Source organism: Panthera pardus, unplaced genomic scaffold, assembly GCF_024362965.1.
Source record: "Panthera pardus isolate Hobbes unplaced genomic scaffold, ASM2436296v1 HiC_scaffold_13, whole genome shotgun sequence".
In the NCBI taxonomy this organism is placed as follows: domain Eukaryota; kingdom Metazoa; phylum Chordata; class Mammalia; order Carnivora; family Felidae; genus Panthera; species Panthera pardus.
Window position 1 is genome coordinate 102,985,423 of NW_026526688.1, and position 21,701 is coordinate 103,007,123.

The following is a 21,701-nucleotide window of genomic DNA, read 5'->3' on the forward strand; positions in this document are numbered from 1 at the left end:
CAAGCTATTATCAGGAGTGATGTTGTTGTCAGAGCAACCTCTCCTCTCTGGACTTGAAGCATATCCTTGGATCAAGCCACTGTGATGAATGAACAAGGCTGGGGTTCCCTGCCTCTGCCCTGAGGGCTCAGGAAGGTCAGTTTTCCCTCCTGGAAAACCAAGATGTTGTCCAGACAAGAATCTCCCTTTGTCCTTGCCCCAGCATCCAGGTATTCAGAGACAGCTGCACTCGCCCTACCCCTGCAGCAGGGACCAGTGAGCAACACGGTTTCTTGGGAAAATTCCCTTTTTCTGGCTCCATAGTATGAGGTAGGAGCTTCAGAGCAGGTCCTGGGAGTGGAGAAACTCTTTGTAGCTTTTGACCTACTTTTATCTTATCAAACAGTGTTTCAAACCCAGAAGGGAACATAACCCTCCCATATCATGAAGGGGAAACTGAGGCACTGAGGAGCAGCCCTTTGGATATGGTTCTTACAGCTTCCATCTGAGGCTTCCATCAGGGTCCCAGTGCTTCTGGCACCTTCTTGTCATCCTCTGGCCTAAGACAGAGTCAGAATGTGTGACCCTCCCCTGATAAAATGTTCCACAAAGACAAAAGCAAGCAAACAAACAAACTTGTGCTTTTACTCTATGAGTAAAGTTTGCCAAAAACAACCCCTGGGAGTCCTTTTTCATCCCAATAGATTTCAGGCATATCTTTCTCAATTGTCGTCTGAAAGTATCTTCCAATATTTGACTCCTTGAGTAAACATAGTTTAATTTCCAGCTGGAATCTTGGCTGAGTTACTATTTACCCAAAAGCACTCTACAGGGGGACTTCTACATTCAAAACAAAATGAAAACTTTTACATTCTCACTGAGATATTGATAGAACTGGAAAAAGTATAAGAAAATTTCTTTTTGGTGTAAGACAAGAGTGAGCCAATGACAGAGTGACAGTTGGGGGTGTCTCTTGTTTTCCACTGGATGAAATAACAATAAGAACAATAGTACAGTATACTTCCTTTCCAGCAGCAGAAAATGAATTTCTTTATAAGTTTATGAGATGGGAAAAGTGTTGCTGAATGAAGGAGACATGTTTTAATGAAAGAACCTGAGACATATGTCAAGTTCCCTTTTTGCCCAACTACCTTTGCCAAGAATAAGAGGGAGGATTACTAGAAGATAAAATGAACAGACTGACTGTACTTTGAGGAAGGGGGACTGTACTTTGAGGAAACAGAGAAACATTGTTGATGACCATGAGAAACTCCATCAGTATGAGAGCATGCTGGGACAGTTGAAGTGGACGGTTGGCAAACAAAGGGCATCAAAAAGAAAAATAATTGCCTAAGTAAGAAAAATATTCAAATTACAAAATGCATGTTGAGTACGAGTTACACTAAGCCAAGACACGGTCCTAATGCTATGAGAAAATTAATATATGAATATTAATTTGGGACCCTATAATTGTAGGTCTTTAAATACAAAAGAAAATGAGAGAAGAATTAAAGTGTATTTTTTGGACAAATATATTTCCAGTAATTCTTTTTTTTTTTTAAGTTTATTTATTTTGAGAGAGTGAGAGAGAGGGAAGGGGCAGACAGAGAGGGAGAGACAGACCCCCAAGCAGGCTTTGCACTATCAGCATGGAGCCTGACACGGGGCTGTATCTCATGAAACGTGAGATCATGACTGAGCTATAATCAAGAGTCAGATGCTTAACTGATTGAACCACCCAGGCACCCTTATTTCCAGTAATTCTTAGAAACAAGGATGCAACTTGGGAGTGAGAAAGAAAACTGTCCAAATTTTAATAAGATTCACTAGAATTGAATTTGCTTAAGAACTTGTTTTGTCTCTGGATTCTATTTTGTTTTAACTGAGAGGCAGTACCCCAAATTGGCTTTTAGTAACTTTGCACAAGTTGAGGGAGGATTTCCCAGTAACTGAGGACAAATTCTAGATCCAGACATTCTTCCCAATGTAAAAAGCCCTGGGAAAATTCTTTTGATGATTCAGAGAGTAATATAAACTTATGACACTTGGAAAGACAATAAAGGAAAAACTTCCTGCAAAATACAGTAAGCTGACACACGTTTTCTGTAACCACATTGTTAAAAAAAAAAAAAAAGCTAATTTCCTCTTCCTTATTTCCCTTTTTTTGAAAGCTAAGCTAGTATTCTTTATCAAAATACAATTTGGATGATCTAAATCTCGTTTTCTCATTTGTAAATTGGATTCTGATAAGAATACAAAGTGAGTGAAAAAGTAAAAGCATTTCATAAGTATAAAGAGCTAAACTAAACAAGCATAGCATTATTGCCATCACCATCACCATTATTTTTATGGTAGTAGGGTGACCTTGAACCCCCTCTATTTATTTTCCATTTTTCTCATATAATGAGTAGCTTCTTTGAATCCCATTATCTAATTTCAGTAGTGATGGCTTTGGAATGTTTTAATCCTTTTTTTTCTTCCTAACAGAAAAATATGTTGTTACATGAGTATTTGTTAACTCTTCATTAGGAAATGCCTGCACAGTTGGCTAGCTAAGCTCTGCCTGCATGTTCCCAGGCCCCAAGAAGGCCTATCTTAGGTCAGCTGCCACACCTTGTGCTTGAAGCTCAATGTTGGCAACCTGGGTGAAGTCACTTACATGAGCCATGTATCTTTCTCCATTTGTAAGTGCAGCTATTAGTTTTGAGTCTTCTAATTCTCAAAGTATAATCAAACTTCAAAACTAAACAGGTTAGTGGGTAAAGAAGCCAAGTTGTGTCTCCCAAAAATATTTCGAGTTAAATTGATTCCATGGCTAGTCTAAGACTTATTCCTTCTTCCATTAATAACAAGGATTTTTAAAGCCTTCCACAATGTATGATTATCAGGTACATGTCCAGATACAGAGATCTTGTTGTGTATGCCCATCTTGAACTCTATTTTATAGTAAAGTATATCACCTGGCACAACAGAAAATAGAGACACGGGTCTGTAAGCTAAAACTGCACTCTAAGATGCAAGAATTAACTCTTACAAAAGAAGGAAGGCAAAAGCTCTCCCTAACATTTGAGAGGCATCCGTTTGGGGTAAGAGAAGTGAAGCAATAAACTGAAACGCTTTTGAGAAGGACACTTTTTTCCTTACTCAAATGTTGCTCATTCCATTGCTGGGAGGATTTGCCCCAAGTTCCACAAGAAAGGGAGTTACAGAAAACTGGAAGATGCAGGTTGTCCTTGGAAAGGTGGAAGCAATAGGTGGAAGAGTATTCTTTCTGCCTCAGTGAAAATAATAATTCTGGCAGCTCCAGTTTTGATCACTTGGGTCTGGAAGAACAGCATGACAACATGGGGTAAGAGTTGGGGTGGAGGCGGGGTGGCTGCTAGAGGAAGCCACCAAGACTTGGAGTGAAGAGTGACAACTGGGTGGAAATTATAATTGATTTTATAATTCCAACTGATTAAAAGAATATAAGGTATCCAGGAGTCTGCAAAGAGAAGAAAGAGAGTTCAGAATCTCAGGGTTTCTACTGAACAGGTCAAAGGTGTTATCCTTCCTTTTAGAATTATTACTCTGCCTTTGATTGTCTTCTCCCACACTTGTATGATTTCAACAAGCAAATGTGAAAAAAAAAATTTAGATATGTCTTCTTTATTATGCAAGAAGAATAACATAAGCCTCTGGGTTAAGAAATTTGAAAACTTGTGATAGTATTAAAGAAGTGAAATATTTGGCTTCGGAGGTATTGTGAGTCATATGTTCGTAAGAGTTGTTAAGCAAATGTGTTCTTTATGTTCGTGATCTGTTTAGTTTTGTGACAGTTTGTAGATCACTCATAAGGACTTCTAAACCCTGCCTGGCTGGATTTTGGGATCCAATGTCTCAAAAGCCTTGTTTCTCAAGCAAGACTTCCCACTTCTAGTTTGGTTGATAACAACTTCTTCTCACAAGTGTGGGAAAAGTACTAGCCAAGTGGGCACTGTCAGCTCTCACTGAAGAATGCTCATATCATTATAATGGCTACCTTCTAGATGAAATGTATTAAGACTTTTTTTACTTTATATTGTACTTGTGGGGAAAATAAGGCTCGACCCATAAAGTTTATAGATGTCTTTTCCTACAGTATTCTGGGGTAAGTAGCAAAAACTGAGATCAATTCTTTTTTTTTTTTTTTCCCTTTCAGTGAGGAAGCTTTACTTTTTAAAATACTTTTTTTTTTAATCACTAAAGAGCAATTAGAAAATATTTGCAATTTTTCAGACTAGCATATTTTCTTTTGAGTCAGGCTCATTTTCAGACAAAACCTTCCTGATACACACTCTTTGCATCACCTGTGTTTCCACTGAGTTATCACCACAGGCTCCTCCGATTCCAGCATCATCTTTATATACACATGCTTTTTCTTAATTATACTTAGTTATATTTTTATTTAAGAATTGTATGTAAATCTATGTATATGATGTTGGAATGTATTGTCTCAAGAAGAAAGTAGTCTCTTCTACGTAAAATGTCCAAGCTAATTACTTGGTAATTATGAAATGACACAGAAACAATGTCATCATCAATGCAGTGGTCCCTCTGATCTTCAGATTTATAGTCAAAAAACAGAAAATATGCGAAAGACATGTCTGTTTTGTGCATCTTTATATCTTAGGACTTAGCATAGTCCCAAATCCATAGTTCATAATCAATAAATATTTGTTATAAGAATATATACATGAATGAAACTGAGGTCAATGTATGAGCTAAGTAGGATAAAAATAAAGCAATCTGCATTCATATGGAGTGGTAAGGGAGAAGAGAAGAGAAAAGATTAAATTCAATTCAGTTAACATCTCTAAATTTCAACTTAATCTTTGTTACCATCAAAGATACCTTTCCTGACAAGCTTATAGGGCTGTTATGAAGTTCAAATTAAAGCAAATAAAATGTTCCAAACCACAGAGCTCATGTGTGTGAAATTTTATTTATATATATATATATATATATATATATATATTTTTTTTTTTTTTTTTTTTTTTTTTTTTTTTTTTTTTTTCCTAAACTGAATTTACCTTTGGTCTAGGACCCCCATCCTATCTCATAGAAGATAATTTAATCTGGTTGGCTACAGGAAATGTCAGTCATTTTATTGTTTTCTCAGGCAATTTTATATTGCAAAACTTCTCTCCTCTCCCTCCTTCTCCCCGTAATGGAACTTAGGGTCTGTGAAGCAGATTTTGTGACATAATCCAAGTGGAGTAGCATTGTCAGATGTAGAAATAAAAGTACAGGATACCCAGTTAACTTTGAATTTCATACAAACAACAAAATATTGGATGGGGCATAGTTACACATAAACAAAAACTATATCTGGAATCCAAATTTATCTGGAAGTCCCGTATTTTTTTGACAACTTTAGGGTGAAAACATTTAGGCTTCAATAACCCGCCATCTCACGATGCCATTGGGACTAATCTAAAGTACTCTTTATGGTCTTTTCATTGACCTATATCCTCACTGCAGTCACTCAAGCTTCCATACAATTCAATTCATCTCCTATCCTCAGGGCCATATGGTAAATATTCCATCTTCCTCAATTGACCACCTTTACATTCTTCTCAAGAAGGTAGCAAATTTCTGGTTCTGCTTCCACAGCACATTAGGGTTGACCTGTCTTAGGACCTCTCTACCTAGACATGCCACAAAATCTCAACAAGGTACCATGATGGGATGGAGAAATTCTCTTCAAGACTTGCCCTTTGCCCAGGCTTCACCCAAGGGTGAAGCTAAAGCTGTCTCTGCTCTTTGCTGTTCAATATGGGCAATTGGATACATGATGGATGAGTCCCTAGAAGTAGGGGAATGGGGCTCCATTTCTTCATGAGCCCTCAAAACCATCCAGATACTCTTTTACTCTGATCTTCCTCGTTTCCCTCAGGCCATGAAACCACTTGAAAGGATAGCCACTTGAAAGGATTTTATGACATACACCTATACGTCCACAACCTCAGTGTTGCCACCAATGTTTTTCTCTACTTGTTTACCACACATCTATCCACTTAGTCACCCCTCTTTCCATCAATCAATCCACATTTGATTTTGGATCAATCAAATAAAATCCACATTATTTTCTGAGGTATTTCAAAATAAACTGCACGAAAGGAATTAGTCTTTAAATTTTTTTAACATAATTTTCAGGAAAAAAATGCTAGCTTTTGCAATTCAAAGCTTTGGTTTTCAAAGTTGGTTTTGGTCTCCAGAGTTTGGAGAGTCTATTTTGAAAATGACAGGTTGAACAGGGCTGTTTCTCCCTTTGCATTTACAGCAAATTTAATCAGTGCTGGAGACAAAAGATACCATTAACCAAGTAAACAAAGGAGTGGTTACATGAAACAAAGAGCAGTGTTCATTTGGAGGGATCATCAGTTAATACTTCAAGATATTAACTTGTCTCCTAAAATGTAAAAAGCACTGTGCACATTTAGGAAATATTACTGAAGATCACATTTATGCCTTTTAAGAATTCCCGCATAGTAGGACACCTAGCTGGTTCAGTCACTTAGTATCTGACTCTTGATATTGGCTTAGGTTGTGATCTCATGGTAGTGAGATCAAGCCCCAGGTCTGGCTCCATGCTGAGCTTGGAGCCTGCTTGGGATTCTCTCTTCCCCTCTCTCTCTGCCCCTCCGCCACTTACACTCTTTCTCTCTCAAAATAAATAAATAAATAAACATTAAAAAAATAACAAAAGTTCCCCCATAGCTTGTACAATTATTTATATTGATTATTTATTAAATAGTAATCAAGAGTAAGAGAAAATTAAAGGGGGATTTTTATGGAGATAGATATAGATGATACAGATATAGATATAGATATAAATATAGATATAGATATAGATATAGATACATAGATATGGATAGGTAGAAAGATGTAGATAAATGATAGATAGATAGAGAGATAGATCATATAACCAAAATAGGAAAGGGTAAAATATTTATATATAAAGAGAATAAAGTGAATAAAAAGCGAATGAAATAGAACAGTTTAAAAAAATACATTGATATTCCTACTTGATCTTTTTTGATTTTGAGGCAAAGTGTATAACTTTGTATATCACTGTGGTCGTTATCCTCTGAACTGTATTACAAGAAGCAGAGGTGTGCTATGATTTCCTACTGAAAATTCATGCATAAACTGATTCATTCAATAAAAATGAACAGTATCACTACTCTGAACTCTGAAGGTACTATGTTAGTTCCCAATGTTCAAGTGATAAAAATTGAGTCTACTACCTTCAAGAAGCTTACAGTCTCACAGAAAAGAAAGGTACATAAAATTCATGACTGTTTTACTGTAAATACTGGAAGTGATACTTCACAGAGCACCCTGGGATCACAAAGGAGGAAGTAACTTAACACTACTTTGGCGAGCCAAGGGAGACTCCAGAGGGGGACTGATGGTCAAACTGGCTCAGATCCTTTAATACTTTGTGCAGTGCTGAGAAATCTTCAGACATGGAAGTTGCATAAAGTCTGCAATTTTGTAAAGACTACAGACTAGTTGGCAAAAGTCAATTTGCCCTAAGATGTATCTGAGATGCACTAAAAACTAAAAGTGTATAGTGGAAACAGACTTCAAGCAACACTTGTAAATTGCATGAAAAAATTGCTTCAGAGTTACAAGCTGGAGAGACATAAGCATTTAGCCCCCATGAAGTTATAGGATTTGGGACTCCTCTCTCACCCAACTCTCTTAGTCCAAGCCCAGGCTTGGGGTCTGAAAGAGAGGTGATTTACTAGTTTTGAGGCTAAGAAGCTGAAATTCTGATCTTTATATCTTTCATAGTCTCTTAAGAAGGTAGCTGATTCAGGAATATTCTTGATTTAGTTTTTGGGTAGGGAGGGGCCATGATGTGTGTCTGAACATTATGTGCATGTGAGTAGGTACTAAAATAATTGGCACTATTTCAGATTTGAGAAATATGGAATGAACACAAGAGACAAAAATTATTGCCAATGAAGTTTACATTCTAATGGTGGAGAGCAACAAAGAAGAAAAATATATAGTAGCTTATATATAGTACTATGGAAAAATACAGCAGGAAAGGTAGATAGAAAATGCTGGGTTGGAGAGCAATTTTATATTGGGAGGTCAGGTAAGAACTCAAGAAACAGGTGACATTTAAGCAATCACCTATTGAAGGTGAAGGGATGAGCCATGTGGATATTTAGGAAAAAGAAGTTCTAAGCAGAGAGAACAAGGAGTGTGCATAACAGGCTCATGGGGCAGCAGTGTGGACAGGACACAGAGCAGAGTGAGCAAAGGGAAGAACACTGAGAAAGAGGCCAGAGAAGCACAGGCTACAGTGTATTTGGTCTTGTGGGCCACTCTACAGAGTTCTGCTTTCATCTCTGAGTGCGATGAGAAGTCACTGAAAGGTTTTGTGCAGAGAAGTGACATGAAATGGCATGTTCTTAAAGACTCACAATAGCTACTATATTGATAATAGATGGAGGAAGGGAGCAAGAGTGGAAGCACAGAGGCTATTAGGTTATTGCAATAATCCATGTAAGGGATGCAGGTGGCTTGATCAGTCCAAAGATGCTAAGCGTCTTCCCAAGGTCACATAACTAGTAAACATAGAGGTAGGATGTGACACGAAGTCAGATTTCAGCCCCTATTGGATGCTCTCAAAATTTTCATGTGAATAAAATCAGGACACAAACGCTAAAGTTCTCATTTTGAAAAAGTTATTAAAAGGCATGTTTATTTCACCTTGCCACTCTCTCATTAAATTGGGTCTTGTGCCAATGTGTTGCTCTCCTTTCTGGTATACTTTTGAAGTGCCTGCAAAATGTTCAGATAAATTGGATGCAGGTTGTGTGAGAAAGAGGAATCAAATATATAAACTCCAAGATTTGTAATATAGAGCATGAAAGTCACCATTGACTGTAATGGGGAAGACAAGTTTTATGGGGAAGATCAGGAAATAGGTTTTACGCAAGCAGAGAAAGACGTAAATCCAGATAGACATGACAAGAAGACAATTAATATAGGAATCTTACTGATTCATTCTGAGTGCCCTAGATGAACTGATTGTTAAATATCTGGATTACCACACGCTGTTAAATATTTCAAATATTGTTTTTGATAATATCTACGAAGTGGTATTGCAGTTCTCAATCTCACTCATTTGTTACATAATGCATATATCGAGGTCTATTTTTATGAAAACGCTACTTAGATCATGTAAAATTCCTTTTCTCAGGGATCTTCAGTGGCTCCCCCTGGCCTATGCAATAATCTCAAAATTTCTTAATGTGAAATTTAAAGTCTTTCACAATTTGATCCTAATCAACTTTAGATGAGCTCTACTCTAGTTACAGTGGGCTCGTTACAGTTTGTCCACTTCCACTCCGTTTATGTTGTTCACATTATAGCAATATACCTCAGCTTTTACCATCTATCAAAATCCAATCCACCCTTCAAGGCCCAGCAGAAAGTACAGCTCCTTCCATAAGGATTAAGGCTGGGAGTGAGCTCTCTCTCTGAATTCTTGCAGGCAAGCGGATATATATTATGTGTATACATATTAATTTAATTGGAAGCAGGGACCTTTGCTTATTTTCCTTTGGCATCCATTCAGTGCCAAGTGAAACATAAATGATCGATGGTCCTTTCCTTTTTTCATATTATTTATTGCACAAATAATTTGATCAATGTCCCCCTATCTTTAAGATCATATTATTACCAGTAGTATCTAAGTTTTTATATGTGTTCTCACAAGTAGCAAGATGACACTATTAGGCCCCTAGGAGAAGGACACTATTACTATTCTCATTTTACAAATGTGGAAGTTGCAGCTTAGAGGCCTTAAGCATCATGCCCAATGTCACGGGTAGTGAATGGGAGAGCCAACATACGAATCTAGATGACCTGAGTCAAGAGTCAGACCTTTTTGTCACCAGCCAAGGCTCTCAGTCCTGCCTGGATAACACACTCACCTAAAAATTCATGCAAATAGATTCAGGAAGCAAAAGAGGTTTTCAACCTTCATTCTAAAAGGATAATAAAAAAGGGGGGGGGGGTATGTTTATTTTACCTGATAAAGAATGCCTCCTAGCATTTGTAGAACTGTGATGATCTGTCTGAGACTAGTTCTGAGAGAATTATCATCAACTCAGATGAGAGTTACAAACTAACTAGTGGCTGGTAGTTCCTTGGTCCTTTTTCTTCACCATATCTCTCTTTGTTAATTATTTTTCTCTGTGTAATATTTTAGTGACTTGAAAAATGAAGCCTCTTCAGAATCCCCTTGGAAACACATCTTTTTCTCTGAGAGTTATTGCAGCTAGTAAGACTTCTCACAAAACAAAGCTTGACTGAAAGCCAGACTCTTTTTTTTTTTAGAAAGAGAGAGCATGAATGGGGGAGTGGGAGAGAAAGAAAGAGAGAGCGAATCTCAAGCAGACCCTACACTCAGGGTGGAGCCCAACACAAGGCTTGATCCTCTGACCATGGGATCATGACCTGAGCCAAAATCAAGAGTTGGATGCTCAACCAACTGAGCCACCCAGATACCCCTAAGAATCATACTCTTAAGTACATAGTACATGTAAGCGGGCTGGAGGTGAGGTAAGAAGGGTATATGTAACAGAAAATGTCCAGTTTATTTCTAAGACTGGCCTAGTGCAAGCTCCTATTTTCTCAATCCAAACATGGGGCTCTCCAGAAGAGTTATTGTTAATTCATAAATTACCACATGTCTCTCTGAAGCTAATAGAAAATCTGTTTGCTGTTAAACTGCATAGCAGAAGACACAAAGGAATTGTAATGAAAAATGTAATGGTATAGGATTTCCATTCAATGGAAGCCATCACACCACGCTGTGCTGAAACAGTTGAGTATGCATCAGGATACTGTACAGAGGAGACCCAAAAGACACCAAGGCCAAGTACTGTACTTTCTGTCAAGAAATGATCTTTCCAACTACTTTTCTAGGTCAATGTTACCATATCCACTGGGTTATTACTACCAAATACACAGATAAGGCTGAAAGGAACCTTGAACTACATCTATATATCTCTATCTCTATCTATCTCTATCTCTATCTCTATCTCTATCTCTATCTCTGTAGCTCTGTCTCTGTCTCTGTCTCTATCTCTATCTCTATCTCTATCTCTATCTCTATCTATATATAACTATGTTGTGGGGGATAGCGTTTGGAAGAAAATATTTTATTTTTTTTAATATTTATTTATTTTTGAGGGAGAGAGAGAGACCGAGTGGGAGCAGGGAGGGGCAAAGAGAGAGAGGGAGACACAGAATCTGAAGCAGGCTCCAGGCTTCGAGCTGTCAGCACAGAGCCCAACGTGGGGCTCGAACCCACAGACTGAGAAATCATGCCTGACCCAAAGTCAGCCGCCTAACCAACTGAGCCACCCAGGCACCCCTGGAAGAAACTATTTTCATGTTAGAGTTTTCTTTTTCTTTTTGGATGAGCAGGTTTTAGTGTTAATGAAGTGTCAGTCTCCAGGAAATCTCTGCTTATGTCCCCTAAAATCAGATCAGATGTGAGTCATAACTCTTACTTTTAGAAATCAGAACAATTTGATTCCCACCTGCATTTTTGGATATTGCCTTAAGGAAATATCACTCCATTTCACAAGTGTACCCCCAAACCAGACCAAGAAACTAGCAAAAAACAAAACCATGTATACATACACACACATAGCAAAAAGTCTGTAAATGTGGCATGTAGATATTCATCAATTTATTCACTCAGCAGAATGTGTTGAATATGTGCTGTGTGTCACAGTACTGTAGATACGGAGGTGAACTTACAAACGTGTAAATACACTATGTAAATTCTAAGTAAAGGCTCTGTCTGGTTGGTAAAAGGAGATCAAATAAGGTTATGGGCTAAGAGAAGCATTAGGCAGGTCAATTAAGCATTTCCCAGGTCAACTGGTTGGAGGGGGCCCAGACAGGGGAATGTTCCAGCCAGAGAAAGCAGTAGGTGGTAGGTACATGGCTTGTTTCAGGAAATGAAGGGGGTTCAGGATGGCTGGATCACAGGCAGAGTTAAAAAGTGGTGCTAGATATGAAGTAGGAAAAAAAAAAAAAAAGACAACAGCCACATCTTAGATACTCATCATTCTCTTTTAAAGAATTTGAATTTCAGGAATTGTAGGATTTATCTTGCATACAAGTGGCTATCTCATAGGAAGGTGTAAACAAAAATGTAAATTAAGTAATTGACTGTAAATTCTTTGTTTTCTTCCTTCAGCAACACATTCTTTTCTTTCTGCATTCCTGGCTCTACTGTGGTCCCTCTCCTCCAAGTCTGGAATGAGGTCTTCTGTTCTACCATGACTCATTTGTGTAGCTCCAAGCATCATCTTTGCACGCTTTTATCTGCATTACCCAGTATTTCATTACCTCAATACCGTATGAGTCAACTCATGAACACTAAAATATTAGTGCCAAAAAAACAAAAGATTGAACCGCAAATGGATCATGGAGAAATCTGGACTTAACAAACTACCATCAAGACAGTCTTAAACTTGAGAACCAAGTTTAAACTTTCTGCCAATATAAAACATTAGCTTTCCAAACAATGCCCATTTTTGCTGTAATGAATTTTCTCTTTTAGTTCCATAGGAATTAGTAGCACGTACAGAATTACATATGACTCATTAAGTTCCACACAGCTAAGCTCACAGTTAGAAGGCATTGCCAGAAAATCTTGCCTTCAGGGAAGCAAGTAACCGAGTTGTCAAAAAGTCAATAGTTACCTAACTCTCTGGGAAATACAGTGAAGTTATGGCAGTCTGGCTACTGAGGAAAGACTTGGTTTGCCCAGGCTTTCTGTGGTAACTTCCTCCTCCAGTGGGAGAAACTGCCAGTAAAGGAAGAATGACAATTTACATACCATAGTGAGGCTAATCGGCCTCTCCCTTAGTCACAGCCTGCCTACTTGAGACATCCTGGGAAATCCCTATTTGGAAGAGAAGAAAAGTTAAAATCACAGATGCTGTGCTTATAACCTTATTCTGTGTAATTCATATACAGAGTCACTTCTGTTCATTTGTAATGAAAAACAATTGCTGTTATTTTCCACCATGAGTTAACAGTGCGGTCTTTTAAAAATTTTGTATATTTGGTTTCACTTTAAAAGATACCACAAGAGACATTTTCTTTCTCTTTTTCTTTCTGTCTTCCAAGACTCCAGGAAAAACAGCTTCCATGGCATGTTGCGTACAGGGCACAACTAGAATGAGTGCAGCAGAAAGTTCTTCGGAGCATGGAGAGGTAAGAATACATCTTTAGGGGATGAATTGACCATATATAGCATCAATTGCATTTTTAATGGTTAATTATGCAATGATGGATAAGAGTAGAAATGGCTACTTTGCTTTCTTTAGATAATAGCTGCTCTGTATTTTTTAAAACTTTTTTAAATGTTTATTTATCTATTTTTGAGAGAGAGAGAGAACACAAGCCTGGGAGGGGTAGAGAGAGAGACAGAGAGAGAGAGAACGAGAGAAATAAAATCTGAAGCAGGCTCCAGGCTCAGAGGTGTCGGCACAGAGCCCGACCTGGGGCTCAAGCTCACTAACAGGGGGATCATGACCTAAGCTGAAATCGGATGCTCAACGGACTGAGCCATCCAGGCACCCCTTTGCTTTGTATTTAATCAATGTTATTTAAGGAGGAAAAAGTATCTGGGTGACTGTTGCATTTTCTTTGATCCCTCTGAGCTCCCCAGTTCTGTGGGCTCCATATTTTGCTCTTGATTTAAAGAAATTTGGTTCAATATAAATTTCAAAAAGAATATTTGTACAGTTGGAAATAGAATACAATATAGCAATAAAGTATCCCTAGTAAAATATTTATGGATGTACAATGAATACCATAGTTTTTGTTTGGTTACTGGTTACTGCAACACTTACCCAACTGAATGAATGAATGAATGAATGTTCTTTCTTAAAGTTCTATTTAGAGATAAGCCAAGATATAATAGCAAATTAAGGGAACTCTTTTGTTCTTTAGATACTTAATTTAGCGTGTCAGGATTTGAATATCTTAGAAGTTGGTCCAGGTGTTATGGTAAATGAGAAAGAAATGCCCAGACACTTTAAACACACATTGCACCATATAAGGAATAATTGTTCTGTAAGTGGGACCCTTAGTATAACTAATGACTAAAAATCTTTGTGTTTATTGAAACATCAGACACCTTCATTAGCAACTGGAAAGCAAAGCAAATACAAATGAAAAATTTCCCCAAATTTTGTGTTTGATTGACTTTGTTCCATTTTAATACATACCTGAGACACATGAACCATAGTAAAATAAATGTTGATTAATCTCCAGAGAAACTCCTGGTGATACATTTATGGCTTTTAAACAATTCTTATTACTGTGCTTTCTCTCTCTCACTTGCAGGTTTAGTATCTAGCTTTTCAGTAACTTTTATTTATAAATAAAAAATCAAAGTCCAAAAGTTTTAGTATTTCTTTCCAGAGAAAGTTATATATGGCAAAAAACAAAACAAAACAAAACAAAACAAAACATGCACAGTATATAATTAATCTTAATGTGGATTCCCCGAAGGTTAAATCATACAAATGTTTGCTAGACACAGATTTTTTTGTCTCTATCACAAATAGCAAGGGAACTTTTTAAGGACCCCAAATCTGTGTTCCCAAGAAAGGTCTGAAATAGGAGAACCTTGAACTTTAGTGTGAATCACTATAACCTCTGAAATTTATTTAAAGTAGAGAAGGGATAAATACGCTGAGCACAGAGGATTTTTAGGGCAGTGAAACTATCCTATATGATACTATAATGTCATTAAACATTTGTTCAAACTCATAGAATGTACAACACTAAGAATGAACCCTAAAGTAAACTATGGATTTGTGTGATGTGTCAGTAACTATTCATCAATTGTAACAAATGTAACACTCTGGTGGGAGATGTTGATAAAGGTGTAGGTGCGGGGGTAGAAGGCATATGGGAAAACTCTGTCACCTTCCGCTAGATTTTCTTGTGAACCTAAAACTGCTCTAAAAAAATAAAGTCTATTAAAAAAAAATGGAGGCGCTACAATTCCCTTTTCAGAAATTCTTTTTCAGTGTTCGTGGTGCCCTACATTTAGCATGCTTCCATAGTGACTTCTATGTGTTCTTATAGTAAGAACCACTGATCTGGAATCTGGTCTCACTGTATCTCTGCTTTGCTGAGCTCAGGTTACACAACATACAGTTGGCTCACAGCATTTTCCAGATCAAAGGTACCTAATAGTCAATCTGTTCTAATCCAGAATGAGTCTAGACTTCCTAAAAAAGGGAAAGCCCAATTTTAAGACCCAACATATTTGTCACCTGGATTTTGATGTTACTTCTGGAACTCAGCCAAACCAGCTTCTTGAGGCCAGAAGCAAATAGAATAATTCTGAATTTATAGACACATGGAAGAATATCTTTTAAAATGAGGTCTTAGGGGCACCTGGGTGGCTCAATCAGTTGAGTGTCCGACTTCAGCTCAGGTCATGATCTCACAGCTCCTGAGTTCAAATCCCACATCAGGCTCTGTGCCAACAGCTCAGAGCTTGGAGCCCGCTTCAGATTCTGTCTCCCTATCTTTCTGCCCCTCCCCTGCTCACGCTCTGTCTCTCTGTCTCAAAAATAAGTAAACATTAAAAAAAATTAAAAATAAAATAAGGTCTTAACTGTACATGGGTCTAGGAAGAAGCTAAGAAAACTAAGGGCAGCTTCTATAAAGATGTAACATACGATCCAGCCCTAAAATATTGAGTGAGACATAGGTAAGTGAGAAAAGATAGAAAAATAGTTTTATAAATCATTTCTAATGAAAAAAGTCCTTGAAACCCCATGATGATTGTAAAAGAACACTCCCTGTAAGTCTTTGGCAAAAGCCAACATGTTTTGAAAATATTTAATTGTTCATGGATATCTTTAATTAATTTCCATAACTATTGAGCTTGAAACTAAGTAGCAGATTTAGGACTACCCTCATCACCAGATTTGTTGTACTGTTTATATGACTCAGAGACGAGATGGTAACAAGACTATTGAGTTACTATAGAGAAAACAGCACTTAAGTGAGCTTTGTTGGTGGTCCATTTAGACAGATGGCCCACAGTTTCCAGAGCATTTGTGCTTTCTTTAAATAAATACCCCCAACACTGAGAGGGAAAAAAAAAAAAAAAACTGAAAAGAAAGGTGGTTAACTTTTTCGTTGTGCCAGTGATTTATTATTTAAACTTATAACCTACTGGCTTTATTCAAAGGTCTGGTTAAAATTGCACAATACCAGATAATCTATGTCAACCTCTCTATAACATAATTGTATGAAGGACACTGAGGTAGCTAGTTCATTACAGTCTTAGAATGGATTTGCTGCCTTTTAGTTTTATGTCTTTGTTTTTCATGATGATTCTGTCATTCCTCTGATTTTTGTCAGGGCCACTCTTCAGATATGGACATGTCTACAGAAATGACATTTTAGAAATGTTTATTACTATGTAAATACCCAAAATGTATCCATGAAACTTACCTGATTTCCATAAGCATTATACTCTGAATTTCCATTTTTTGGGAAAAGGATTGAAATCCAAACTCATAAAATCCTAATTTCTTGTTTGACTAATGTATACATTTATAATTTATTAGAGAATTATTTTGTTAATTCATATAAAGGAATTTGAAATATAATATAATGCTTCTTCATCAACAGGTCTCTATGAAGGAATAATGGTGTAAGGATTGTTACCCCTAGAATAAGATATTTTTATAAATCACAATAGGAGAGTTAGCCAAATGCATAGAGTTTGTGAAGGACAACATTTCTCCTGCTTATTTTATAGAAGATTTTGTTTCACAATTTCTCTTTCTTTTTTTTTTTGTTTTTGTTTTTGTTTGTTTAAGCATGATCAATCATCAAGCAGAAAGAACTTGACAAGTTCTCTTGAACAAAAGATAAGGTGCTTGGAAAAACAGAGAAAAGAGGTAATTTACAAATATTAGCTGAAGCAACATGTATCATGAGTTAATGCTGAGAATAAAATAGAGTCTAGAGTCTTTTATTTTTGTTATTGGGTCACAGTATTTATCTCTAGGATTTTGGACTGCATTATTTTGAGAGGAAGTACTTTTTTCTTATTCACCTACATTTCTCTTACCCAGTCTTTCAGTGTTTGTGTAAATGAGTGAAAAATGACAAAGTCATAAATCTAATAATTATCTTAATTTTTCTCAAAACTTAGATGTTTCCTCCACATGGACTATGTGAGTTTATCACCTGTGCCTTATGCCTTGCAACTTGACATACCTTGAAACTCAAACTGTCAAAGGCTTTAGGTGTAATTGACTTAGGCACTATGATTTCATGAGCTGGGTATCCAGCCACATAGGGATTAAGGAGCATTATTGAAAAAAAATTTTTTTGTTGTTTATAAAATGCCATTAGGAATGTGATGGATATTATTATGAGTTCTGTTTTTCTGAGTTTAATGAATGTTAGAACCTCTTTATTCTTCTTGAAGATGAAGAAGTGAAAAGTGTAACAATTTTAACACTGTGTATGTTGTCAAATTTTAAATTAGTTTCCTAAACCATTGTATATGTTTTATCCTTCATGTTCTTCTGTATGGTGCCTTCTACTCCTCTTTGATATTACATAAAATATTGTATCCTTCTGGAAAATTATTGAACTATAGCAGGGTAATGTTACCATGGCATAGAAATGTTAATCCTTAAAATGCCAACAGATAAGATATCTTTATATAATAATATAATATAGTCTATACTAAATACCCATAGCTATTTCCAGCGTAAGATTTACCTAGGGACTGGGTGTCTGGATTAGATATTTTGTTTTATAATTAGGAGACTATGTTGCTTCCTTTTAGTCCTTGTAACTATCTTCTCAATCTCTGTCCCATATTGAAAGTGTTGGAATTTCTCTTGATGTAGGAAGTTACAGGCTTCCCTTACAAGAAAACTAAAACACAGGACATAGTTTTTTTTCTTCCTTTAGCACGTGATTTTAAAGCTTCTAAATTGCAGCCTAAATTATTTCTAAATATTCTTATGACAAAACTATTATTCCTTGAAAATCTATAATTTCAAAACGGTGATATTATCCATTCATTACATATACATTACAAGTCATGTGTTGATTTTAAAAAGCACAATATTGCAAGCACGTGATGGTAAGTTATCAGGATTTGGAATTCATTAATATAAATTCTGCTTTAGAAAAGCTAGAAGAAATATTTAATTATAATAATCAGTGTAAGCACACAGAAAAATATGGAAAGGTTTGAAAAAAGACCCTCATATATTAATAAATCTTACAGAAAACCATCAATACTCCCAAAGTTTTACTGTATTTTGATTGTATTAAACAAAGATGAAAATTTCAAATAACAAGCAAAGTTGAAAGTTCTAATAACAGTTCAGCTGACTAGTCAAGATATACGTAAGGCTAAATGGTTTTTCATATGTTAGCCAGTTATGCAAAGAGGGAGTGTGCTCAATTCAATCGTCCCAGCCCTACAAGAACTTGGTGGAAGGAATACTGTGTTCAACCGTGGCTTGCAAGTCTTACTAGCCCCCCAAAAGTGATTTCATTTTGGCCAAATTTCCAAATGGGCAGAAATCCATATTGATTCACCAAATTTTAATAATTTCAGCTCCTGGAAGTTAACCAGCAATGGGATCAGCAATTTAGAAGTATGAAAGAGTTATATGAACGAAAGGTAAACACCTCTCTGTTTAGTATTTGCTTTAGATCAGTAAGCTGGGGGACCAAGTCTGTGAAGATTCTCACTGGTTGCAGCTGAAGGAGACATGTGGCTAGCCAACTGTTGAAAAAATGATGGGTGGGGGGGTAGGGAGAAGGTGCTGAGTGCATTATTGGTCTCTTGGTACTGAAGATTAGTGAAGGATATCAGTGAATTATCTTGAGCATGGCCAAAAAAAAAAAAAAAAGGTACTAAAAATAGCCTTTAGCCTCTGGCGATGTCTCTAGAGTTCTTATGCACATTCATCATAGCTCATGGAATAACCTGTTTTGGATTTGTTACTAGCAGCCATAAATACACAAAGTTATATGTGAGGTAGGATATGGCTTAAAGTTAATACTGTTTTATACGAGGCCATTTCTCTAATTCTTTAATTAGTTGGCATAAGCTATTTACAGAGATAAAGAAATGAACAATGGTAGCAGTGACAGTGTGAGGGGAAGTGGGGGCATTCCCTCTTCCCCCTACAGCATATTGTCTGTCAAGAATCTTTTGCTTTGATGAGAAAGAACTTTTTGGAGAGAATATCTTTTAATAGGTCAAAGTCAATTTGTAATTTAAATTATTCCACGTTCAAAAATAGAGAAAAGGAGAAAGTAAATTCCCCTAAATAATTCAGAATTAAGAAACCTGACCACAAGTGAGTAACAGAGCAGTATTGCTCTCTTCTTCCCCATTTTGATACACTGAAGCATTAAATTTAGTAAGTGCAGGATAATGCTCCCACTACAGCAGGCCTGTTATATTCAGTCTGGGGCAGCTTTGGGGTCTCCAAATTTTAAAGAACATGGTCCCAGAGAAAATGTGTAAGCTGCTCAGGAAGAATGGCCTGCAGGTGTGTGAAGACCCTTGGTTAACAGTGGGCATAATTCCCATCTTTGATAAAACACCCTTTTCTAAGGCCTCTCTTACTGGACCATCATCGCTCTGAGAACTAGCTTGGCATTTCGTAGGGCGTCAAGCATTGCAGATTACTGAGGAGTTAAAAGCCATGTCTGTTTTTCTCTGGCCCAGGCAAATTCACTCACCCCCTAACCCCATGCTGCCCTTTTCAGGTCAGGCAAGGCACATTTTGAGAGTTAGGAATAGAATGACAGGCTCAGAAGCGTCCCCGTCTAAGATCTAAATCTTTATTCTCTCGGAAGTGGTGTGGTTTGGAGAAAGGAGGGAAGGGGCTTAAGGCTGTTTCGGTGTTTACCTTTTCCGGTAGGGGAAGCTCTTTCTTAAGTGCACAGGTCCTGACTTTTGCTAAGGCTGGTGGGAAATAGAACCTCTCTTAGGGGCCGCCCAGGAGTGGGGGCGTGTCCGTCCCTGCGTGCACGGGGTGGGGGAATAAATCCCGGGGTGGGAGGGGGTGTGAATTTCAGAAGTGGTGTCTGCCACACTGTGTATACGACTTCCTCAGGTCGCAGAGCTGAAAATGAAACTGGACGCCGCAGAAAGATTCCTCAGCTCGCAAGAGAAGGAGCGGCTTCAAAGTCAGAGAGAGAGCGACCGGCTGCACGACCAGACCCGCCAGAGGCTGCAGCTCGAGGAGGTGGGCGGGGCTCAGGGAGAAGACCTTCCTGGCCCCGGGGCCTGAGCACGCTCGGCGGAGAGTGGTGGGCGGAGAGTGGTGGGCGGAGACTGGTGTGCGTAGGAGCGGATGTGTTACGCAAGTCCCCGGTTCTCTGCAAACTGGAGGAAGGAGATGCCCAGGTTGCGTCCTCCTTTGTTGTCCAAATGAGCAGGCCTTTGCGTGCCAGGCTCTACCCGCAGAGAGTGCTGATCCATAGATTTGGTGCCATCTTTCTAGAGCATTTCAGCCTAGGAGATTAAATTTACCCTTTTGCTTTTACTCAGATACAGTTTTTATTTCGAGTGTTAATGGGACACTGCCTTGTGTTTGTACAGCTGCTTTTGAGCTTACATAGTTTTACAAATAGGTATTGCGTTTGTAATCATAAAAAATAAAACATTTAAAAAACTGCCTCACCTTCACCATCTCATTTAACATTCTCAGCCCATCTGTGAAGGAAGTGGTATTTCTGCAATGTTTTTTTTTTTTTTAGCTTATTTATTTTGAGAGAGACAGAGACAGTGTGAGTGGGGGCAGAGTGGAGTTGGGGGGGGGGGGCAGGGAGAGAGAGAGAGAGGGAGAGAGAAAGAGAATCCCAAGCAGGCTCCGCACTGTCAATGCAAAACCTGATGTGGGGCTCAATCCCAGCAATCAGGAGCTCATGACCCGAGCTGAGATCAGGAGCCCCACCCTAAACCTTCTGAGCCACCCAGGTGCCCCCTATTTTTGCCATTTTAAAGCTGAGATGTGAAGAGGTTACAGGACTTGCCAAGCTTGCCAACCTAGTACCTGGGAAAATGGGATTTGAACCCAGCCTCCAAATTTGAAATCTCCATTAATCCCCACTGAGAGCAAGATGGTGGCCATTAAGGTGACAGTCTTCTTCTAAAATACTCTCAGTTTTACTCTTAGTTGTGGGGCTTAATGGATATTATAGAGAATGGGAGGAAAATCTTAAGCTCTAATGGATGCACTTTTTTTTATGTATGTTAAGAAAAAATAAGTGTAAATAGTCTCAGGTGTATCCTTGTGACAGATATCATGAAGCATTGGCTGTATATTAACACGTGCACCAATCTTAAGGCAATAGCTGAAATCAATGCAGACAGCCGTTGGTGTAGATTTTCTTACCTCGGTAAGGTTCTCCCTGTCCCAGTGAGTCAGAGGAAAACAAACAAGGTTTAGCAACTCCCTTCTGACCCTGTTGCAGTCCCTTCCTTTTCCTGACCAGGAATCATGACGATTGTTCCCTCATGAAGTTGGAACCATTTACAATTTGAAGTCACTTTTAGATTATGTCAAATTAGAAAATGATTGGCTCATTTTCTAAGTGTATATAAGCCCACT

General features: G+C 37.8%; 1 protein-coding gene across 3 annotated transcripts in view; it reads left to right on the top strand.

Annotated features, from left to right (window-relative positions):
- Nucleotides 1–21,701, top strand: part of TNIP3 (TNFAIP3 interacting protein 3) — a 92,298-nt gene that overhangs the window by 41,971 nt on the left and 28,626 nt on the right. For 2 of the 3 annotated variants that reach the window (XM_053901283.1, XM_019418783.2), the window contains exons 3-6: nucleotides 13,186–13,272; nucleotides 16,917–16,997; nucleotides 18,686–18,751; nucleotides 20,202–20,333. In XM_053901283.1, coding sequence (XP_053757258.1) covers nucleotides 13,186–13,272; nucleotides 16,917–16,997; nucleotides 18,686–18,751; nucleotides 20,202–20,333 — 366 coding nt within the window. Of the gene's footprint in view, nucleotides 1–3,168; nucleotides 3,329–13,185; nucleotides 13,273–16,916; nucleotides 16,998–18,685; nucleotides 18,752–20,201; nucleotides 20,334–21,701 lie in introns of those variants that run through there. The other variant, XM_019418804.2, reaches the window with a different exon arrangement.